This window comes from Sinocyclocheilus anshuiensis, unplaced genomic scaffold, assembly GCF_001515605.1.
Source record: "Sinocyclocheilus anshuiensis isolate Anshui unplaced genomic scaffold, SAMN03320099.WGS_v1.1 scaffold123, whole genome shotgun sequence".
NCBI classification, from domain to species: Eukaryota; Metazoa; Chordata; class Actinopteri; order Cypriniformes; family Cyprinidae; genus Sinocyclocheilus; species Sinocyclocheilus anshuiensis.
In genome coordinates this window covers 740,804-760,304 of record NW_015552536.1, presented here as the reverse complement: position 1 = coordinate 760,304, position 19,501 = coordinate 740,804, and the positions used below count along the sequence as shown (strand labels likewise).

The following is a 19,501-nucleotide window of genomic DNA, read 5'->3' as shown; positions in this document are numbered from 1 at the left end:
GTAACCATGGTTCCCTGAGAAGGGAACGAGACACTGTGTCCTCTAGTTTCCTTGCCATGCTTCGGATGCAAGCTTCAGATGAAGAAGCGGATGACGTGTTATCCCGGCGCCCTTTTATACTGTATCGTGCAGGGTCATGACGTCATAGGCTGTCATCGACCAATGTTATTGTAATTTTTAGATATATGCTTCAGACACCGGTCACGCTGAAGGCAAGGGAATTTCTCGGTTACGTATGGTAACCCTCGTTCCCTGAAGGAGGGAACGGAGACGTCACGTCCCGTCGCCACAGCTCCTGTACCACCGCTGAGCGGCCGGGTCACCGGCTCGGCAGCGAAAACCTGAATATGCGCTGCATCTGCTGCCTACTTATACTCACGCTGTGATCAGCAGCAGCTGGATGCAATAATCGCATGCCAATGTGCATTGGTTCATTTAGTTTACACTCGAAGTAGATTGGTCTCTCTAAGCGAGATCCCAATTCGTCGGTCATCCGACATTACGTCTCCGTTCCCTCCTTCAGGGAACGAGGGTTACCATACGTAACCGAGACGTTACATACGTAACCTGAGACGTTTTTCATTCTTGTTCTGAATTCGGTTACATTTAAAAGATTTGTTGTGGAGTGAGGGAAACCAAAATATTTATAGTGTTTCTAATGTTTTTTTTATTACCGGTATTTTACATGCTGAATGTAATAATAAAATGTGATATACACTGATGCGATTTTTTTGTGCTTTTCTTCTCTCGACAATGCAATTTTGACCCAGTGCAACTTATAGTCGCATATATAGATGACTTATTTTCCGGAAAATATGTTACACAAGTTAATGAGTCTCAAACTAATCAAGTTTTTTGTTGTTTTTACTTTTAGAATTAAATTCCTGTATACGTGTTCATAGACATAAAACACAATATCCTGTTTTATGTACGCCCTCACAGCAGACGGCCAATGAGTTCATTCTTCCCTCACTCATGCAATCATTCATTTACGTCAATCAGTGGTGACGTACATCAATTAATCTTTAAATTATGTGGATTACATTACACAATTCAACCTGTCCATTATCTGCCGGGAGTAAAGATCAGGGGAAATGCGTCACCGCTAGTTGTCTGTGAGTAGCCGCAGACCCTCCCAGAGTCTGTGTGTGGTCAGTCAGCGAGTACCACCTGCTTCAGCGCTGTCACACCATCCAGTCCCGTCACGTCACACTCATTTCCTCCTGTGCTGATTCACTAAAGATTTGATTTGCCTGTGAGCTGACACACAGCCAGGAATCTATTTAGCCATCTGGGCAGTTTATGTACAATTACTTGTCGTATATTAGTTTGCACCAGTCAGATTAAATGTAATTAGCTTCAATATTGGATGCATAACACTATTGCTTGCTAAACACTAGGGATTTGAAGAGTCCCCTGACCCCAAGTATTAAATTTTGTTGCAGATCTCTTCTCAGTCCAACCAAGGGTTTGTTTACCAAAAGCATCATTAGCCAACTATGGTCGCAAGTTCCATTAGCAATATAGTTCGATGATTCGGTGTTTCCTGAAACCACAGTTCCAGTGAACAACAAAATTCTGTGGTTGGAACTACATCTCTCAACCTGTGCTTAGAAGCATAGTTTCTTGTTAGTAAATCTTTCATAGATTTACATAGATCATGCTCTTTGGCACAAATGTCATTCTATATATTTTAGCGTGTCATCAGCACGTTTTTGAAGAGTGCGCATGTGCATAAATGCATAAGGGAACCCCGGAGTATGACATGAGAGGGAATTAATCAAATAAAGCAACACGATGGGGAACAAAAAATGTGAAGTGAAGTAGTCCTCAGTTGCCAAGTTCAATACAGCAGCATCTCAGAAATATTACGTTGTTTAGAAATGAGTGAGTAATGTAATGATGCATTGTTCTTCAGTGGTTAAGCAGCGAGTTATGTCTTTGTACTGCAGACATACCCCAGAGCAGACAATGCACAGTAAAGAGCCACTAGTTTTTCTTAAGTATTAAAAAAATTGACCTTTCTTGCCCACAAAATTTTGCTAATGCCAAGCAGGATGAATATACTAATGTGAGTGCTGACATTGACTTTTTATTAAAATCTGCTGCAGATTTTGGCTTTGGAAACTTCTTCCGTCCTGGGGAACCACTGACCACTTGGTGTGGCAGCCCCCCGTATGCAGCTCCAGAGGTGTTTGAGGGGCAACAGTATGAGGGTCCGCAACTGGACATCTGGGTAAGAGCTTAGTGGTACAGTGACTGTATCAGATGGCAATATTATAGTATTTTTTTATATATATACCATACTACTTGTATTGTGCTTGTACAATACTATTTTTGAATACCATATTCATGTACGATGGTATTTACATTGTTACAGTAAAATGTAAACTGTATTATTGCACAGTTCTACGTACAGTGCACTCATGTAAGGCAATATACAGTAAATCTCAATCTCTGATTTTATTATTGTGTCACAAAATGTAACTATATTATCTGCATACATACTGTATATTCCTGTAGATCGATATACAGTTTAGCATATCTCAACTGCTTGATTGCTTGTATCATTGCAAAATGAAAATTATATTATCGTCCAGCTCCAATCTGTTAAATTCAACTATAAAGTATGAAAATATTAGTATATTGTAAACATTAACATCATGATTTTCTGTGAAGCTGCTTTACAACAGTGTGTATTGTGAAAAGCGTTATACAAATAAACTGAACTTGACTTAAAATGGTTCTCCAAAGAATAACATTGTAATACCATGGTTTTGTGGACGTGTACCATGATAATTCCATGGAACCGTGTTCAAAAAAGCGTGTTATGACCTCATGGCATTAAACTAATATGTACATACTGTAGACAGCTGTCAAAATTCTTGCCATTTGTTGATTTATGTTCTCCCAGTACAGTTAGAACAGAGAATTGTGTCAACAACTAATGGTAATTCAGTTGATTGAAAACATAATTGTTATTTCCTGTATTCTGTGTGGGTGGTCCTTTATTCTAGTTCTAGGCCGAGTTTTATGTTTATTTATTGATTTTCTGTGCATGTGTGTGTCACGCAGAGTATGGGGGTGGTTTTGTACGTGTTAGTGTGTGGCACTCTTCCATTTGATGGTCCTAGCCTTCCTGTCCTCAGACAGAGGGTCCTGGAGGGCCGTTTCCGCATCCCCTACTTCATGAGTGAGGGTGAGGAATTTCATCCATCCTTTTAGTTGTCATGAATAAACAATAAGCAGTGCTGGGGATTACATGTTATGTAATCAGATTTTTAGAAATAGTGATAATAGTATTGTTACTCTGTGAAGTTTCCGAAGGAAATGTCTTTGTCTTTTAAGCTCATTGCATTCCCTATATCGTCTATCAGACTGTGAGCACCTGATCAGGAAGATGTTGGTTCTAGATCCAGCCAAGCGTTTGTCCCTGAGTCAGATCAAAGAACATCGCTGGATGGTGCAGGAGGTCCCGTCCCAGCGGCCCGTGCTGTATAGACAGGGTCTGCCATGTGTGAGCAAATTAGGCTTGGGTGAACACAGTGAGCAGGTGCTCCGACTCATGCACAGCCTGGGCATCGACCAGCAGAAGACCATTGAGGTCAGCTGATCAGCTTTTACTTGGCCAGGATTTAGAATGTGTTCAAATTCTAGTTCAGTTCTTGCATCTAAACTGAATTTGAATTAAGGTTGCGAACAGGATGTAGAACTGTAATTACAATTAGAATGTAAGTACTGAATTGAAATTGAACTGGAGTGAAATTCAAAGAAATTCTGTATGTGTTCATACTTTAAATGATAGTAATAATTAAATGAAGATCACTCATTTCCCCAAATTCTTTAATTTACTCAGAAAGGTTGGTGAACAGATCTACCATTAAAATATTTTGAAAAATATGTATAAATTAATATATATATTTTATATTAGTTTTAAGTGTTATTTTGGACAATATTTACAAATTTTTGTAAAAAAAAAAAAAAAAAGAAAGGCAATAAACATTCATAATTATTTAAAAAAAAATAGTATTATTATTTATGTTTTGTCACAAAACTTCTTATAAATGACACTCATGAGTCAATTCTTCAATTCTGAACTCTAGTAATGGTTTGGGCTTTGTGTTTCCTAAAATAATTTCTCCTCTGATTTGCATATTAGATTATTTCAAACAACAGCCCTTCAGAATATTTCCAAAACATACTGATAGAAATTTGACATTTGCCAGAGTTCTCTTTCCTTTTCTGTCTTGTTCTTCAAAAACTCTTGCTTTTCCTGTCACAGTCTCTTCAGAACAAAAGCTATAACCATTTTGCTGCTATCTACTATCTGCTTGTGGAGCGGTTGAAAGCGCATCGCAGCAGTTTCCCTGTGGAACAGCGTTTGCACGCCAGCCAGCGCCACCCTAGCACCATCGCTGAGCAGACTGTTGTCAAGGTAACCCCATCTGTGAAGTCTACCCAGACATATTGAAATGGCGTTGGTATAAAAATGTAAATATTGGAATCATGAGGAACAAAATCTGTAATCCAGCCATCCTTCTTTCAGTTTAACCTCTACGACCATAAACCACAGAAACAAGCTTTTTCTGTTTTGGTGTATTGTTAAGACCTTTTAGGATCCTTTTTATGGACTCATCAACATATTCAAACAGTATCCGATGGTAATACCATGGTACAAAGTCTGAGACTATGAAAACTTAAAAACAGTACCAAGGTACAGCCATGATAGCTGCCATTCCATGATATTATTACCATTGTTCTTATTGGTATATGCCTTCATGTTCTTGTTACAGACCATTGCGGTTTCCTCCCAAGCGGGTGTCCCGCCGCAGGCAGCACGTCACCTGCGTTCACCTGTTCTGTTGCAGTCCACCACAGACACATTTACCTTCCCACAAACCCCTGCTTCCCCAGATCAGACGCTCATGGAGGAAGAAGTGGCCACTCCCAAGGTCAGTTATGTTTCAGATGAAGTGAGCAGCAAAAAAAGGTTATTAAATAGATTGTTATGGCACAGAGAGAAATCTCTCATTCTCTTTTTGGGCTTGAGGCTATATTTCGTAAGCTCTGCCTGCGTGTTTTAAATAGCAGCGTTACTCATTGGCGCTGCTGTATGACGGCAATAAGAGCTTTTGTCTGCAGCGTGTGAAGTTCTTCTGCCTGCGTGTCAGCCTGATCTCTTTCTCATTACTCACCCGCAGTATCTCAGCAGCACTTCAGCCTCCTAAAATAACACCTGCATATATATTAAATAATAAAAAAAATGCTCTTTATGATTTCAGCGCTTGGTGTCACCATTGGTGCTTTGCGTCAGTGTAGATATCTCAAGCACTTATTGCTACTCACTCATAAATGAATGACTCAGACAGAGACGGGAATTTATATTATATCTGGGACTGGGTGATATGACATTATGTTCTGCATGACACTGGGAATATGTCAACCTGCAGAGATTTTGCTGTAGGGCCTACTTTTTTTCTACAGTGATAGTTTGCGTGGCTATCAGAGTGCTTTGCACTTAAGAGCAATGGAGAAATGTGAAAGTATGTCAATTACAGGGCTTTTAGTCCATTTCTAGTAGCTTTGAGTTCACCTAAATCCTAGTGCACATTTTTGATGAACCATGTACCATGAACTAATGTAGTAGTATATATATATATATATGTGTGTGTGTGTGTGTGTGTGTGTGTGTGTGTGTGGCTATTATATTTTAATTAATTATATAACGCATATACGATTTTTTTTTTTTTTTTTAACGGCGTTAAAAATATTTAACGCAATTAATACAGGGGCGGAGCTAGGGTTGGCCACCCCACTGACAACTGCTGCTTCTGTCGTTTTTTTTTTCTTGACAAGAATTGCATTTATTTAGATGCAGAACGTCTTTACAAACACATCAAACAGGAGACTTTTCAGAGGCGCACTCCAACTTCACCTCAGCACCAGGTGCGAGTCAAACGAGCACAGAAAAGGTACAGGTGACAAGGAGCTTCAGTAGAACAACAGTGAACTGTGCTCAGATGAGATGTTGTCAGGCCATATGTCAGTAAAAACCAATGTTCCTGTCCTGTCAGCTGTTATGCTGTGCTCATAGCACATGCTCTTCAACTGCACACACAAATACAGCGGTGCGCATTGTATTATGTTATTAAAGTGCTATATCATATTAAAGCACAAATGAAACCACGAGCATGTAATGTCATAGTTATGTCATCAGTTAAGTGATGAAGTTACCAAAGAAGGCAATTAAAGCTGCCTTAAAACTGTGCATGCATGCAAGTATTTGTTATATATGAGTCACATTTAAGAACATGCAGTGGTTTTCAAAACTGGCCTGGAGCAGCCCAGCTCTGTCTCCCTCATCTAACTCCCGATTCAACCCGTCAGCTCATTAATAGAGACTTTAAGAGCTGAAGTGGGTCACAAAAGGTAAAGAGTTTTAAGAAAATACGATGTGTGTCAGACCTGCGTCATGTTCAGCAGCGGCAGCTCTTAAAGCATCCAAAATAACCTAATAACCAGCTGCTGTGATGTCTGTTAATCAAAGAACAAAAGAAAAAAAGAGCTTTAAGGATTCATCTATATTTAATTTAGAGTTTAGTGTTTGATAACATTATTCAATTTATGTATATTGCCTACTTGCTGAAGGGCACAGCCAAATATGCCATTTATTATAATGGGTTTATGTGAAGATTGTTCTAAGTTCACTTGAAGTTGTTATTTTTCAAAGTCTAATAAATGTTAAAATTGATAACTCTCAATTATTGCTACTGTAAAGTTGAATGGTTATATTCAGTGATTAAATATTAAGGGGGAAAAAATTCCTAAAGACATCAGTAGTATTGGTATCAGCGATACTCACCTTCAGACATAAAAAATAATTATATTTAAAAACATTAATGTTAGGTGGGAAACTAATAATAATAATATAAAAAATGTATTAAATGAGATGAAGCACTTAAAAAAATAGTTTCACTGCATTGTCTGAAATATTATTATTATTTAATTATTATTATGATTATTTAATATATAAACTATTTAATTTTTTTTGTCTTTTAAATATTTAATATTTTAAGTATTTACTGCATTGTTCAAAATATGATTATTATGAATAATTATTAAAATATAAACCATTTTCTTCAAATTTCCAGCAAAACGAACTATTATGCAATATACTTATACCATGATCTAAAACATTGCTCGTGCTGCACACCCTTGTTGAACATGGGGAAACACATAGCCTGCATTTCAGCTGCACACCCTGTTATTTGCAGCCTGTTGTTACAGTAACGCCAGCATGTCAGGTTTTCGGCCTGCTGTTACACATCAGCATGGCCCTGTGTTTGTAAATGCCCCTGATGTGCCACCCATGTGATCAGTGCTGGCTGTTCACTCCACTTGTGAGAAGTGTGACTACATTTGTCACCTTGGTTGTTGCAAGGCAATCTCCGTAGCTACTGTTCTTGACATGCAGCGTTGACTCGTCCTGTGGGGACTCTGCCGTATACATACCAATTTGCCCTCTAACAGGTCTTTTCTGTTCAGTTGGCGCTTGCAATACCAAGGTCAAGAGCTTAATTCCCAGGGAACAAACACACTTTTAAAAGTAGTCCTTAAATGGGCTGCGAGCTGTTGTTAAACCGTCTGCCAAAGGAATAAATGTAAATGTTTGTTTTATAAAGAAAGGGACGCGTGATAAGTCATTCATTGAGCCTCAGCACCTGTGGAGCTGAACAGATGGCAATCTACGGATCTCTTTAAACACGTTGAGGTCACGCTCTCATAAACTTATTTCAATTGGCTTATTGTAATTCAGGAAAGCTGCCAGTCGCCTGTGGGCATTTCAACAGAGCAAAATTACATAATTTCTCATAAATGAAACAGATGACACGGACATGGTCTTCACTCTTAAAAATAAAGCTTCCAAAAGGGTTCCAAAAGCATGTTTTTTCTTAGTGTAAAGAACATTTTAATGATTTATAGAATCTTTTGTACACTGAAAAGTTTCCATGGATGTTTAAAGTTTCTTCACGCCAATAACCTTATTGTAACCTAATTGTAAGAGTGTAACAGAAAAGAGGATCAATTTTATGAGCAGAATAGAATAACTGTCCATATAATGTATATTTGCTCTACAAATATATTGTATTTGTTGATATTGAAGTAAAATAAGAACATTCAATAATGATTTGGAAGGATAATGGCCATTGATAGAAATACACTTTTTATTTCATTATTATCAAAAGTAATAGTTATGAGATCTAATGAAAATTAGATTAATAATGTTGTTCCCATCTTGATTTCTGTTATTTCTTCCAAAGAACACGAAAGTAGATTTTTGAATCTTTATGCAGGTCATGGAATCAAAGTCAACACAGTTTTCAAACTCAAAAAAGAACCATAAAAGTAGTCTATATTACTAGTACCCTGTGATCGGAAACCAAATGATAGCTTTGCCCGAAGAAAATACTGACATTTAAAGTTGTAATGGAAGTAGCAACAGATCTTTTGGTAAAAAATGGAAGCTATGCATGAATGAACCATTCACAATAAGATCTATAACATGCATTTCATGTTGACTTTAAATTGTTATTCACTGATAAACTTCACTTTATATCAATTTCAAAGTGTTCTTGTTTGCCTCTTTGGGAATAGCTAGTAGTTACATCCAGTTTCAGCTTTGATTTCAGTTCTATCATGACAACTCTCTGAGGGATTGGCATGGTAATGTACATGACAATGTTAATGTATTTGGTCTTGGCGGAATAGATCTGCTACGCTGCTGCTGCAGCAGAGCAAGTACCGAGACTTGCTTCTGCCAATACATCCACAACATGCTGCTGTGAGCATGTAAGAAATATTGCTGCTGCAAATATAACATACATGAAATAACCCCCATATAGCATACATGAATCACCTCGTAGCAGATCTATACAAGTGGAGCTGGGGAAGGTGGAGGGTTTCTGAAGCAAGCTGCAACTGCTACAGCAAGCACTAGTCATATATTTGAATGTTGAGCAGCAAGCTCATTGGCTACCGATACAGGAGAGAACCAATCAGCTGTGCCATGTGATAATGATGTCATTAGGTCAGATTGAGTTAGACCTATCGGACTGCGCCATCTAGAGTTTCATGCCAGAACTCTGTATTTGTCAGATCTGTAAACAGCAAAGTGAAAATGTTCCAAAGACTGCTGAGCTGTTTCAACCCAAAATACTTTAGCCAACGTTGTGTGTGTGTGTGTTTATATCTCAGGTGGATGGCTGCTTACTGGACCCACTCCCTCCAGCCGTTGTTCGCAAAGTCAGTGGCTCACTACCTGGCAACGTTATGGAGACGTCCATTGATGAGGGTATTGAGGTGGAGGAAGAGCATGCTGTGCCCCTCACCGCCTTTCATACAGCTCGCTTCAGTCAGCGCCGCCATACACTGTCTGAGGTCACCAACCAACCTGCTGGGCTGCCCATCACAGGTTAGTACTGCATTTCATAATATGTGTGGTGAGGTCATGCAATTATAGTTTTTAAGATGCATATATTAATATAGAGTATCTTAAAGATATATATTACTGTTTAAAGTTTGGGGTCTATAAGATTTTTTTAATTTCTTTGAAAGCCTCTTATGCTCACTGAGACTGCATTTGTTTGATCAATATACAGAACCAAAAATTTTGATCGAAATAAAAAATCTGTAATATTGTGAAAACAATTTTAAATTTAAAATAACTGCTTTATATTTTATTATATATTATAAAATGTAATTTATTCATGTGATGGCAAAGCTACATTTTCAGCAGCCATTACTTCAGTGTCAGAAATCATTCAAATATGCTGATTTGCTGCTCATTTTCTATTATTGTCCGTGTTTAAAACAGTTGTGCTGTTTAATTTGTTTTATTTTTTTTTCCAGAATAACAGCATTTATTTGAAATCTTTTTTTTTGTTTTTTGGTAACAATTTAAAAGTCTTTACTGTCACTTTAGATCAAGTTAATGCATCCTTACTGAATTAAAGTATTAATAATTTCTTTAAATAAATATTACTGACCCCAAACTTTTGAACAGTACTGTTTGGCAGTGCATTAATTGCAATGTCATTGACAGTGCATTGTGTCAGTTACACTCAAAACAAATAAACATTCAACTCTATTACATTTCCCTTTTCACATATGATAAAATCTATATATATATACTTCAGTTTTTTATGGCTACCAAATGCAATAAAAATGAGGATACAAACACAGGATCGTCTTTATATTTTCTTGAGGAATATTTTACATGAACTTCTGGAGAAAAACATGGCCTCCTAGCTAAACTGCTTATGGTCATTTTTCCACTGACATTAACAGACAGTGAGGTTTTTTTTGTAGACAGTTTGTCTGTGGTCTGTGATTTTGCTCATGTCACTTACGTCAGTGCAAGTTTATTTATAAAGCACATTTCCTTCACAATGGGAATTCAAAGTGCTTAACATAATAAAGAGAAAGAAAAGACGACAAAATTAAAAAGAAAAAACAGATAAAAAGAGACAAAGAAATACAAGCTTAATTTATACATTGATTAAAACAAGTGTAGTCAGTAGAGTAAAGTGCATATTGAGAGAACTCACGGGTAAACAGATGTGTTTATGTTTATGTCTGGACTAGAATGCGGTCAGCAAGGCTTGAATTATTGTTTTACATTGCAATGTAAACCATGCATCATGTTGCAGTTCTTAAAGTTCTCGGTTACTAAGATTTATGTACTCACCCAACTAAGTTTTAACTTCCATTTGACTTTTACCGTTAATTTTTGGATACTGAATAAATACTGTTACATCCATATACTTGAGTGAACTTCCATTACAACAAAAGCTCCTCTCTGCAGGTCTGAACCCATCTCTCGGGAGCATGGACTCAGAGTACAGCATGGGTTCGACTCAAAGTGACTTCAGCTTGCCTGAAGAGAATCGAGCTCTAAAGGAAGCATTAAGCACTACACCTGCCAGCTCCGCAGCTCCAGTCTTCCTCAGCATGAAGCCCCCTGAGCCCACCCTTCAGCCACTCAACACAGAGGGGCAGGACGCTCATAATCACTCACTAGTCAGTTTCAGAGAGGGGCGAAGGGCTTCAGACACATCTCTCACTCAAGGTCAGGATGATTTGTGTTGTCTTGTGCACATCATTTTTCATCTCTGTTTTTCGTCGTCAATCACCTTTCTCTCAAACTTTGTGTCAAGGGGTGGACACTACATTTCTGCATGTGAAATGACTTTGAACAACAGGCCAACTCACCTTCAAGTTGTTTCAAATCAGCGAGTTTCTTAAAATGTTACCCATGGCTGTTTTTCAAATGTACGTAACAGATTTTCAATAAAATATCCAAGTCTCTCAGTCATTGACTTTTACTAAAATTGTGTTATTTACAATCTCCCATTGTTAAAAATTGTTTAGATAACCGTTACATTATAACGCGATGAGAATACTTTTTGTACGCGAAGAAAACAAAAATAACGACTTTATTCAACAATTCGTCTCCTCTGTGTCTCTCCGCATCACCGTAGCGCCATTTTGGAGAATATCCACTGAACGCAAGCAGCGTACGCTATTCTGTGTCAGCTGCGACACAAGGATACGTTTTCTACGTGTATTTATGCTTTGATTTGAACGAAAACAGCGCATCCCTGCAGCGCAGCTGACACAGAATAGCCTATACACTGCTTGCGTTCAGTGGTTATTCTCCAAAATGGTGATGCGGAGAGATACAGAGACGATGAATTGTTGAATAAAGTCATTGTTTTTGTTTTCTTCGCGTACAAAAAGTATTCTCGTCGCTTCATAACATTACGGTTGAACCACTGATGGCAGATGGAGTATTCTGACGATATCTTTCATACTTTGAAAGACCTTGACAGTGTAATTTACTTGGCAGTCAATCGGACAGTCACAAGCCTCCTGGTTTTCATCCAAAATATCTTAAATTGTGTTTCAAAGACGAATGAAGCTTTTAGGGGTTTGGAACGACATGGGGGTAAGTGATTAATGACAAAATTTACATTTTGGGGTGGAGTATCCCTTTAACTGCCAGGGGTCGTTGTATACCTAAAACCGCCAGCGGGTAAAATTTACCCATGCACATGACTACTGTTTTGATATGGCTAAAAAATTTATTATGTCACTGTATTATGCTACGGTCTTCACAAAGTAATGAAAGGATTATTTTAGTCATCAACTATGTTTTTGTCCTGTTGTTTTATGTTCAGTAGACAATATATGAGCAATAATAATTCACCGCACTGCATAGGATGTATGGTGCAACGACAAATTCAAGCGCGCAGTTTCACCTAATTGATTATTAATTTGTTTAGTTATATCATTTATAATTTGAATAAGAGAACAACACCAATAAGCTTGGGGTAATCATAAAAATTGTTTTATTCATTACATCAGATACTTTTTTTTCAGGAAACGGACAGACTAGAATAAATGGCAACACAGTAGCGAACAATAAATTAATAAAAATTAATAATTAATCCAAAGTTTGAACATTTAAGAGTAGGCTAAAATAAATTTTGGATTAATTATTAATTTTAGTTTTGCAATTTTTATCGTTTATTTTTTGCTACTGTGTTGCTATTTAGTCTAGTCTGCACATTTAAAGAAAAATATATATTTCCGATCCAGTGATTTATTATTGCTCACTATTGTCTGTTTAAGGTATTTTAGTAATTAAAATAATATCTTTTATGTTATCTTAATATGTGATTAATGGCATTTTATTACAGTCTTATACCACCCAAATATGTATTTATTTCCTTCTAATTCTGGTTTTCAGTGTAGGCTGGTTAGCCTATATTCACCGTTAAGAAAAGTGATTAGTGTAGCGTGCTTAAAATAGCCTTGAACATAAAACAACAGGACAAAAACATAGTTGATGACTAAAAATTATCATTTCATGGCTCTAGAGACATTACTTTGTGAAGACAGTGGCATAATACAGTGATATAATACGTTTTTTAGCTATATCAAAACAGTAGTCAAGTGCATGGGTAATTTTACCCGCTGCCGGTTTTAGGAATACAACGACCCCTGGCAGTTCTAGTGTTAAAGAATGTGGTAACCAAATAGTTGATGGTAGGCATTGACTTCCATAGTATAAAAAATATATACTCTGTAAGTCAAAGGCTACCGTCAACTGTTTGGTTACCAACATTCTTCAAAATAAGAATTATTTTGTGTTCAACAGAAGAAAGAAACTCATACAGTGGAACAACTTGAGGGTGAGTAAATGATAACAGAATTTTAATTTTTAGGTGAACTATCCCTTGAGATGCGTTAATAATTTTAACGTGTCATTTTTTTATACTTAATTGCACCAAATTAAATAGTTAAACTGGCAGCCCTAATTTAAATACATGACATACAAGTTTCAATAGGAATGATGTTGAAGTGTATTTGAGTTTACCATAAATGCATGTCAGTACATTCAGCAGCACGCTTTAACCATATAGAGACAATAGATGTAATTATGAAATTATATATATATATATATATATATATTTATTTATTTTTTTTTGCAAAACTGCCAAAATGAAAATCTCAGTTGGTTTTCAGTAAAGAAGTTATTGTTACATGCAGACCATGTATTTGTTAAATGTCTTTTCACTATAGAAATGCACAGGTTTCTATGTGTGCATTATTTTCTAATAATTCAATGGACCGGAGTAAATTTTTCTGCTTATACTGCGGTTACCACACCTCAAGACATTGTACAGATGATAATTCAAGACATTCATCAGGTTTTTGTCCTTAAAACGCTCGTGCGCATTCTAATTTCAACGCATCTCATCCCATGCCTCCGTTGCCAATTCCTAAACATCCTTTTAGACCTAGTAAAGGAGGCTTGAGCCATTGATAGCAATCTAATGCAGTTAATAATGAAGTTATTAGAGAGAGAGAGAGAGAGAGAGAGAGAGAGAGAGAGATTAAGCATGTGTAAATTACCTCTCTGAGTCTGTGCGTCTCTCAACAGTGTTCGGCAGCAGCGTCTCTACTAATAGCGAAACTGTAAGTTCATCTGTTTCAAGAACAGCACTGTTATTACCTCGCTAGTAAGAAATGTCATGCAGCTTTTAAATTGCTAAACTATTTTACTGATAAAATCAGAGCAGCTCTGACAACATGTTTCTGTGGAAATGATGTATCTGTAATGCTATATGTGTCTGGCGTTTGTATGGGAGAGAGCGGGAGAAAGAGAGTATGTGCTTTCTGTACATAATAAAACAGAATTTGTCGTTGTGGGTTTTGGTTCTTTTGCTGTTGTAAGCTAAGGACCTTGAAATAACTGAAATCGTTTGTCGAAGTGATGTGGACATGTGATGAGGTCATTTTCCCTGAAAATAATTGCACACCTTAGAATGTTTGTCAACCAATCAGATTCAAGCATTCAACAGCCCTGTAGTATAATATGCAACAAACGACACAAAATCTGCTACCGTATCCGTTCTCCCATGTATGTGAATGAAGCACAAAACCTAGCGTGACCACCGCTTTAGTCACTTGCAGGCATGTATTTACATGTCATAATCAGTGTTTTGGAAGATTTATTGTTAGCAGATATAAAAAAAAAAAACTCATTCTGAATGATATCTGACCTTCTATGAATAATGACTACTTTTAAAAGCTGAAAATAATCACAGTGATTCACTCCTGTACTAATTATAGCAGTAGTCAAGACTATGAGTCAGACCACCCCTGCAGCAGTCGCAGGAATATCTCCACCAGTTGATCTGACTCTAAAGTCTGTTGTATTTATTGAACCCAACAGGTTTAGTGGCATTCAGACAGCACCTCCAGAACCTGGCCAGGACCAAGGGCTTCCTGGAGCTGAACAAAGCCCAGATAGTGTTAGGAGATGGTGGAGGGGGAGGCGGCAAACACACCATCAGTCCCCAAGAGCTCCTAGAGCCTCACCACCCATTCAGCCATCAGGTCAGATAGCCATTTGTGCGGTTCTCATTTTTTTTTACATTTCATGCATGGGTATTTTGCCTTTATATGAAATAAAATAGGTAGAAGAATACTGAAAAGAGTGGTTTTGTCTTAATTTTTTATTGTTTGACTTAGAAGATGGCAATTACTGTAATTTATGCTGATATGAACCATTTCTACATTTCAGGGAGATGGACGCCAGTTTCTAAGTGGAAAAGATACGTCGACATTCACTGGTAAAATGCACCCTTATCTGCTATCCAGGAGACAGAGTTTGGAGACACAGTACCTCGCTCAGCGACTACAGGTGGGTCAATTACAAACAAGATTTAGCACAATAAAGAAAAAGAAAAAACTTTTACAAATCTACTTTAAATCACACATGCCAAGCTTTTAGAAATGCACTCTTTGTGTGTGGTTCCTTATGTTTTTGAAAAACTTTTAAACCATTTTCAAGAAAAGTTTAAACTTAATGATTCTAAAAAAGTCATTTGGTATAACCAAGTAAAGCATCATATTTTCCATATACCACAAATATATTCAAACATATATATATGTATATAGTTATTGTTTTAAATAGATTTTTCAAAATATTGGGTATTTTTATGTTTTTAGGGAGTCACACAACATTTTACAACCTGAACTAATCTTGCCTTGTCATGAAAAGCTCAAATTATCTGATTTTTTTAAGAGACTCATTTCCTGATCCTTTTCATCGTCTTGATTCTGCCTGTTGGTTAGACCACATGATTATGAGGATAAACATTTTTCAAATATTTATAAGCAGCAGTGAAGCAGATTTGTTCAAATATTAAGAAATAATAATATAAAATTGTCAAACTACTTCAACTAAAGAATTTCATTCTTTTCATTGTTTTTTTTTTTCATTATAGTATCAGCACAGTTGAATCACCCTTACATTTTTTGCTTTATGCACCTCAACAAAAAAAAAATCATAGAAGAGGTGTATTCAAGCCATTGTATGTATTATTGATACTATCAGTAAAAAGGAACTGATCCAGACAAAAGAATGTGTCACATCATTGACCCAAATATCACAAAACAATAAAAAAAAATTGTATTTCTGCCAAAATAGCATTACATAATAATCTCTAATCCTCACTGAAAATCCCATCTATAACCTGTGTGAATTTCTGTGCTAGTCCAGATTAGTTTATTCTGGTTTGGCTAAGATATGCTGCTACTGCATTAATAAGTACACATAAATCTCATAGCAGATCTAGACAAGTGGAGCTGGGGGAGGTGGAAGGTTTCAGGTGAACTCTGATAACGTGCTGCAAGACCAGCAAATTAATTTCAATGGATTATTTGTTTTGCTTGTTTTTTTTTTTTTTCAGAGGGCCAGTCAGTTGGCAAGTGGTCTTGGAAGTGGACAGATGTTTTGTAAAGAGGCTGCACCACGCACTTTAGAGCAACATCTGCAGGAGCACAGGTCAGGAACAACTGCCTTCATAATGCACGGATATCCTGAAATTGTCCTGAAGAATTTCAGTTATGACACATCTGTTCATTTGTAATTCTATGTGCAGACTGCAGCAGAAAAGGCTCTATCTCCAGAAGCAGTCTCAGGTACAGGCTTACTTCCACCAGATGCAGCTGGCAGAGGATGCTTACCCCCCTCCCCAGGACTGCAAAGACCCCCAGATCAGCACAAGTCCCTTGTCCAGCCCTCCCTTCACACGGACCCAAAACCTAACCCCTTTTCTGGAGCCCTGCACTTTGTCCCTGACATATAGCCCCAAGTCAGCCCGCTTCCCAGACTGGCCTCCGCTGCCAGACAATCGCACAAACTACACCCCATCCCTCCCTACAGAGCCCCTATACGCGTGGAGTCCTACCCAGCCGCCTCTCCCACCGGGCAAAGCGGAAAGCCCTTCAGCCAAAACCGCACCTGAAGCCCCCTTCCTGGACTGCGAGATGATGGAGACCGTTGAGGCCCCACAAGGCTGTGTACTCGTAAACTAAATGTGAAATAAAGCACTCTGAGGCTGGCTCTCAGGCATAAGATGTGGTGAAAAAAGGCCCTCAGGGACGAACAAGATGCCATGGTTTGTGTCACATCTTATAAACCTACAGACGTGCACTTGATCCTGTGGTAGACCATTACAACTTCATTTTCAGAGATGTTTGTGAGATGTGCTTGTGTCCTGAAATGTCTTTTTTTTCGGTATGCACAGATGAAATGTAGTGCAGCTACCATAGAGTATAAAAATCAGTATTAAAGCAATATTAGTTTTCCTATATAATACTTTAGAGTTCTATGAGTTTCAGTGTTTTTATAAGTAGTTTGTTTCATCCTTTAATGATCAGTAGCTACTCAAGGATTAATTTAATATTGTGTGATTTTAAATAATAGGTAATTAACAGAAATGTGTAAATATTAGGACTTATCTAAAGTGCTGCCAATAGGATGTAATTTTCCAAGCCAACCCGGAAGTTATGGTGCATTCACGCCATGTCAGAATTACCGTAATTACGAGATTCTGACTTGTAAAGAGTGCTCACGTCCTCTTAGAACTGGTAATTAGAATTTGTGCATTTTCTGAGAGCTCTGACTTGTGCCACCTGACCTCTGCAACATCACACAAAAACTCTTAAAATGGCAGCGACTTCAGCTGTAAAATGCAGTTAAGCAGTCATATTTAGTTAAACATAATATTTCTGTTTTGTAATGAATAATTAATAATAATTCCTATAATTGACTACTGTGAATGTCTTGATAATGCAAGGATAAAAAAAAGACATACAGTACAGTTTAATGTGGCTAGCACAGCTAAATGCATCTAATGTCCCACTAAATAAAGTTGATTAATAAGGTATTTGATGTATTGTGGTTTTGTCTATTGATTATTCAAATGACACAGATTCATTTTGCCGTTAATAGTGTTGCCATAGAGACGTATGGTTCAGGACGTGAACAGTTCCAGCACAGGTTGTCATCTAGTAATTACCACATGGTATGAATGCAGCATTGGCATCACCCTGGTTCTCTCGACAAAAGCCAATACGATTTTTCCATTCGATTTTTTGGATTATTAAAAACAAATAAAATAAGATCTATGACCAGCTAAAGCTTATGACTCTTGCACGTTTTGTTAGATAATGAACATAACATTTGTGAATTTTGAAGCCTAAATACAATCACCAGAAGCAAAAAGCTAAAAGTAGGCTATAAACGTCAACACCATTTAGCTTCAGACAACTCTCGGTCTTTATTTAACACCTAAAATAAAGTTGGAAAATTTGAGTTACAATACTTTGTAAAAGTATAAACACAAGGCTGTAAAAGATGATTTTTCGTGTTCGATGTGACGTTTAATGTCCCAACAGCCTCTAGTCCCATTTTGCCACTCGTTAGCAACCAACTTTTTCAAGACATGTAAAAGCTTAAAAAATCATGAGTGGAGTATTATTGATCTGTTTTATGTTATAATGTATGTTATATAACTGAAGATGAATCTGGGTTTTAGGACTCCTGCAGCACTATTGTAAAGTGTTACCACATTGCAACAGCTGTTTGACTATTGGTAAACATTAACAGGCACGACCTAGATGATGTCAGCAGTCAAAGTAAAGTTGTTTTGGGTGGAGCAATGATAAAAGATTACAAAAATCATCTGTGGAATAATATATGCTGATGGTTGCGCACAGTAAGACCAAACAACATGCGTTCATTCTGAGTTCATGTTGACTTTAAAAATCACACTACCTACTTCAGACTTCTCAGAGTGGACTGGAGAAGTAGAAAAGAACAAGGTTATAGTACATGGTTTTTCTGACAGTACGTTTGCTTTTAGAGCCACTGTAAACATTACTTGGTTTAAACCAATCAGAATCGACAAAATAAAGCATACAATGATCTCACACAGCGTGCACTACTACTCAAACCGAAGTTCAGCAGATTTTTTTTTTAGAAACTTAAGTGTTGTGCCTTTCAATTCTTGTTGTTCCTTTTAGAAGAATGTCTGTTTTTAGATTTATTTCTTGAAGTAAAACTTCCTGTTTGGAAATGCAGTATGAAGCACCCTCTTTTGACAGATACCTTGAACCAAAGTCTCCAATTAGGTTCTATTTTGAAGTCCACTATGTGGATTGTTCTGGAACCATAAGATAGTTGTCATGGTCCTACAGTATATGCCATTTAAAAATATAGCAATATCTAGAGTAATAGTTCCGATGTTCAAACTGGGTGTCGATAGTGAGTGTTGTCATTTTATGCCTTTGAATTTGTAGTCAGATCTTTATTGACTATTGTTGATATTAATACCGACATTGAAAAGTGAACTGTTTTGTTATAGTTGTTTTTCAGTGCTAAAATGTTTCCCAGTATGTAATCACATTATGAATTTTGTTATATTCAGTTGAAAATGCTGAGTTCCTTGCACAAGGGGAAATAAAGGTCACGCTCCTTGAGTGAAAACATTTGAGTGACATTTTTGTGCATACATGTCTCGCATCACATTACCTCATTTCTGACTATACACACAGAAAGATAATGGCCTTTCATTGCTTA

At 37.1% G+C, this 19,501-nt stretch overlaps 1 protein-coding gene across 1 annotated transcript in view; it reads left to right on the top strand.

Moving 5' to 3' along the window:
• LOC107663770 (serine/threonine-protein kinase SIK2-like) overlaps positions 1-18,883 on the top strand; it is a 36,593-nt gene extending 17,710 nt beyond the window's left edge. Inside the window, exons 5-15 of the mRNA XM_016454082.1 lie at positions 2,112-2,236; positions 3,076-3,199; positions 3,378-3,604; positions 4,283-4,435; positions 4,794-4,952; positions 9,256-9,472; positions 10,865-11,128; positions 14,804-14,967; positions 15,155-15,274; positions 16,326-16,420; positions 16,518-18,883. Coding sequence (XP_016309568.1) covers positions 2,112-2,236; positions 3,076-3,199; positions 3,378-3,604; positions 4,283-4,435; positions 4,794-4,952; positions 9,256-9,472; positions 10,865-11,128; positions 14,804-14,967; positions 15,155-15,274; positions 16,326-16,420; positions 16,518-16,953 — 2,084 coding nt within the window. The 3' untranslated portion in view covers positions 16,954-18,883. The remainder of the gene's footprint in view (positions 1-2,111; positions 2,237-3,075; positions 3,200-3,377; positions 3,605-4,282; positions 4,436-4,793; positions 4,953-9,255; positions 9,473-10,864; positions 11,129-14,803; positions 14,968-15,154; positions 15,275-16,325; positions 16,421-16,517) is intronic.
• The last annotated feature ends 618 nt before the right edge of the window (positions 18,884-19,501 follow it).